At 38.6% G+C, this 5,000-nt stretch overlaps 2 protein-coding genes across 2 annotated transcripts in view; one reads left to right on the top strand and one right to left on the bottom strand.

The window, feature by feature from the left end:
* The window catches only part of LOC137625274 (zinc finger protein OZF-like), a 70,474-nt gene that overhangs the window by 7,545 nt on the left and 57,929 nt on the right, over positions 1-5,000 (top strand). The window lies entirely within an intron of this gene.
* Positions 1,868-5,000, bottom strand: part of LOC137625272 (uncharacterized) — a 5,356-nt gene continuing 2,223 nt past the window's right edge. The window contains exon 2 of the mRNA XM_068356068.1: positions 1,868-3,087. Coding sequence (XP_068212169.1) covers positions 2,235-3,083 — 849 coding nt within the window. The 5' untranslated portion in view covers positions 3,084-3,087 and the 3' untranslated portion in view covers positions 1,868-2,234. The remainder of the gene's footprint in view (positions 3,088-5,000) is intronic.

Here is a 5,000-nt window from a genome sequence, read left to right as displayed (position 1 = left end):
AATACCCAGGAAACTTGGACACGGCCTGGTATTTTCTTTAAGTTATAATCACCTTCAAATAAAATAAACTCAATAGACACATATGTTCATATAACCATAACTATTTTAGACCTTATTTCAATGCATCTAGGTCCATCTTAATGTCATGATTAATACAAATTATGCGGTTAAAATTTTATTTGACAAATGATATAAAGTGTCATCCTTCTATTTTATCTTCAGAGCAAACATGGACTCTCAAAGAACACTATAAAATGGCCAGAACTTGTCAAGCAAGCTTCCACTAGTATACTGTACCCTCAAGTGTAGGGAGTAAAATATATAAGCAAGTATGATTACATTTTATGGAACTCAAATTAAACTTGTCAGCCAAAGTTTTATTTAAAATACTGTACCAGAAAGTGTATTATTATAAAAGAAAGTATGATTACGATTCATGGAAAGCTTGTCGGACGATGTTCCATCGGAACACTGTACCATGAAGTGTGAGGAGTATGATTACGATTCATGGAAAGCTTGTCGGACAATGTTCCATCGAAACACTGTACCATGAAGTGTGAGGAGTATGATTACGATTCATGGAAAGCTTGTCGGACAATGTTCCATCGGAACACTGTACCATGAAGTGTGAGGAGTATGATTACGATTCATGGAAAGCTTGTCGGACAATGTTCCATCGGAACACTGTACCATGAAGTGTGAGGAGTATGATTACGATTCATGGAAAGCTTGTCGGACAATGTTCCATCGGAACACTGTACCATGAAGTGTGAGGAGTATGATTACGATTCATGGAAAGCTTGTCGGACAATGTTCCATCAGAACACTGTACCATGAAGTGTGAGGAGTATGATTACGATTCATGGAAAGCTTGTCGGACAATGTTCCATCGGAACACTGTACCATGAAGTGTATCAGACAATGCTCCACTAGAATACTGTACCATGAAGTGTGAGGAGTATGATTACGATTCATGGAAAGCTTGTCGGACAATGTTCCACCGGAACACTGTACCATGAAGTGTGAGGAGTATGATTACGATTCATGGAAAGCTTGTCGGACAATGTTCCACCGGAACACTGTACCATGAAGTGTGAGGAGTATGATTACGATTCATGGAAAGCTTGTCGGACAATGTTCCATCGGAACACTGTACCATGAAGTGTATCAGACAATGCTCCACTAGAATACTGTACCATGAAGTGTGAGGAGTATGATTACGATTCATGGAAAGCTTGTCGGACAATGCTCCACCGGAACACTGTACCATGAAGTGTGAGGAGTATGATTACGATTCATGGAAAGCTTGTCGGACAATGCTCCACCGGAACACTGTACCATGAAGTGTGAGGAGTATGATTACGATTCATGGAAAGCTTGTCGGACAATGCTCCACCGGAACACTGTACCATGAAGTGTGAGGAGTATGATTACGATTCATGGAAAGCTTGTCGGACAATGCTCCACCGGAACACTGTACCATGAAGTGTGAGGAGTATGATTACAATTCATGGAACTCAAATTAAACATGTCAGATAATGTTCCACTAGAATACTGTACCATGAAGTGTGAGGAGTATGATTACGATTCATGGAAAGCTTGTCGGACAATGCTCCACCGGAACACTGTACCATGAAGTGTGAGGAGTATGATTACGATTCATGGAAAGCTTGTCGGACAATGTTCCATCGGAACACTGTACCATGAAGTGTGAGGAGTATGATTACAATTCATGGAACTCAAATTAAACATGTCAGATAATGTTCCACTAGAATACTGTACCATAAAATGTGAGGAATAAAGATACACAAGCAAGTATGATCACAAGTAACCAAAATCAATAACTATGGAAGACCACATCACAACGACCGTGACAAAAACTAGTATTTAAAAAGCCGAGCACATAATTATCACCTGGGAGACATACTGTAGCTGCCAAATTTATTGTTAAAGGAACTCCAGATAACTAGGAGTCTTAAAATTGCCCCCTGATACCATCACCATTTTTTAAGCAAGAATATTGTTGTATTACGCCTCACAAGAATTTCTATTTCAAAATCAAAATGACATAAACGAATGTGGACATTAAAAATCTACCTACATATTGCTTTGTAGAAATTATGAAAAATTTATAAAGTTATTTGATGACTCTTCCTATCTATACAAGTATTTCCCAGAAGTGTGATTAGATTATATCTTATCTATTGAAAGCGTTGCTGTTTTCAAATATGGAGTTACATAATACCACATTCTTCTTCCTTATCCTTGCGTTTCTTTTGTCGAGATTGTTTATCTTCCGTGGCAGCTTCTGCTACTGCTGCCCCAACTAAGCCAAGAGTAGCTATTCCAGCAGTTAATCCCAATGCTACTTTTCCCCAAGTTGGAATGTTTGAGTTGGAACGAGTAGTGGTACGGGTATTATGATGCGATGCAGACCAAGTCGGCAATGTGTCGTGGTTATTGGAAGTGTAGCTCCTTAGCCTCTCAACACAAAGTGAGGTATCAAAGTCTTCTTCGGGCTCCGAATGAAAATTTGGCGACGCCGTTGAACTCCTATAATCATATTGCACCATTGGATTCCTTTTTTGAATCCTTCTTTTTATCTCCATTTTGTCATAAGACAAGTCACTGTAAGAACGTTCCTCCAGCTTATCAAGAATGTCCGTGTAGAGATCCAGGAGGTTGTCCAGCTCATCACATAAAACTGCATTGGTCATTAACTGATTTCCATTATGACAGGCTTTATTTCTCTTATTTCTAAGTTCAAACACCTTCTTGAGCAAAGGATCTGATTGTGATAAACCACACGTGTGCTCAGCAAGGAGAACCAGGAGAGAGACGTCAAAGAGCTCTGAAGCCGACTCGATATCGTAACCCGCACACGACCCACTACCCTTTATCGTCTGCCGCTGTTCATATGTGAAAATGCCGTCGTAGTTCTTTTGACGAAGCTTTGGGTTGCTCTTGAAGAAAACATCTGGGCGCTGGTTGCCTCCTCGGTACAGCTTGTCAACGACCTTTTGCAACACAAAGCGACCATCGTCCAAGAGACAATCTCGGAGGCACGATGCGTTTGCACTCATGGTTCTGAAAAAGATCGCAAGCTTTAGTTTGTCATCGCACTAGTCATTTCATACACTGAAAGTCCTCAACTTATAAACTTAATAAGTTCCAAGAAGCTATTGCAAGTAAAATTTTATTACATTTTGGCCTTGGGTAGGCTTCACCTAATTCACATGGCTAGGATTTTCGGTGGCAAACGTCAGCAAATAGTACCGTTTCAATACTGAAATATCGTCTTGTTTACCGAGTTAAATTACATAATGTTGTTTTATTACTGAATCAACTTACATAATATTGTTTTATTACTGCATTAAATTACATAATTTTGTTTTATTACTGTATTTCATTAAGAACTTTATGATTTCGGTTTGATTTGTATTTGTATCTCTAAATGTTTGTAAGTCAAATTTTTGTTAGTTGAGGATCTTCTAAGAAGAAAAAATAAATTAATAATTCATGCAATTACAGAGGCCAACTAGAGAGAAGAAAACAGAATACTGTCTCATTTACTGAACGCAGATAACCTAAGAAATGGATGTACAGTATTATTATTATTATTATTATTATTATTATTATTATTATTATTACTTGCTAACTACAACCCTATTTGGAAAAGCAGGATTGCTATAAGGCCAGGGGCTCCAGCAGTGAAACTAGCCCAGTGAGGAAAGGAAACAAGGAAAAATAAAATATTTTTAGAACAGTAACAACATGAAAATAAATATTTTCCATATGAAATATAAAAAAAAACTTTAACAAAATAAAAAGAGAAACTAGATAGAACAGTGTGTCCGATTGTACCCTCAAGCAAGAGAACTCTAATCCAAGACACTGGAAGACCACGGTACAGAGGCTGTGGAACTACCCAAGATTAGAAAACAATGGTTTGATTTTGGTGTGTCCTTTTCCTAAGAGCTGCTTACCATAGCTAAAGAGTCTCTTCTACCATTACCAAGAGAAAGTAGCCACTGAACAATTACAGTGCAGTGGTTAACCTCTTCAGTGAAGAAGAATTATTTGCTAATCTCAGTATTGTCAGGTGTATGAGAACAGAGGAGTATCTGTAAAGAATAGGCGAGACTATTTGGTGTGTGTAGCCAAAGCGAAAATGAGCCGTAACCAGAGAGAAGGATCCAATGTAGTACTGTCTGACCCATCAAAGAATCCCATAACTCTCTAGCAGTAGTATCTCAAAGGGTGGCTGGTGCCCTGGCCAACCTTAGGATATGAATATCAGCGACAAAAGTCTGCGGTGAAAGAAATGTAGTTCGAAGAAACTAGAGAGTCAAAATTTTAATGGAAATTTATGGATAAGGGGTCCAAATTTGCTTATTTTAGCCATTAAGGGACATTTACAGGAAAGTGTTTCATACTACCACTAGAGAGTTATGGGGTCCTTTGACTGGCCAGAGAGTACTACTTAGGACCCTTCTCTCTGGTTACGGTTCTTTCCCTTTGCCTACACAGACACTGAATAGTCTGGCCTATTCTTTACAAATTCTCCTGTGTCCTCATACACCCGACAACACTGAGATTACCAAACAATTCTTCTTCACCCAAGGGGTTAAATACGGCACTGTAATTGTTCAGGGGCTACTTTCCTCTTGGTAAGGGTAGAAGAGACTCTTTAGCTATGGTAAGCAGCTCTTCTAGGAGAAGGACACTCCAAAATCAAACCATTGTTCTCTAGTCTTGGGTAGTGCCATAGCCTCTGTACCATGATCTTCCACTGTCTTGGGTTAGAGTTCTCTTGTTTAAGGGTACACTCGGACACACTGTTCTATCTAGTTTCTCTTCCTCTTGTGTTGTAAAAGTTTTTATAGTTTATATAGGAAATATTTATTTTAATGTTGTTACTATTCTTAAAATATTTTAATTTTCCCTTTCCTTTCCTCACTGGGCTATTTTCCCTGTTGTAGCCCCTGGGCTTATAGCAT

This window comes from Palaemon carinicauda, chromosome 32 (assembly GCF_036898095.1).
Source record: "Palaemon carinicauda isolate YSFRI2023 chromosome 32, ASM3689809v2, whole genome shotgun sequence".
NCBI classification, from domain to species: Eukaryota; Metazoa; Arthropoda; class Malacostraca; order Decapoda; family Palaemonidae; genus Palaemon; species Palaemon carinicauda.
This window is presented reverse-complemented; position numbering and strand designations above follow the sequence as displayed.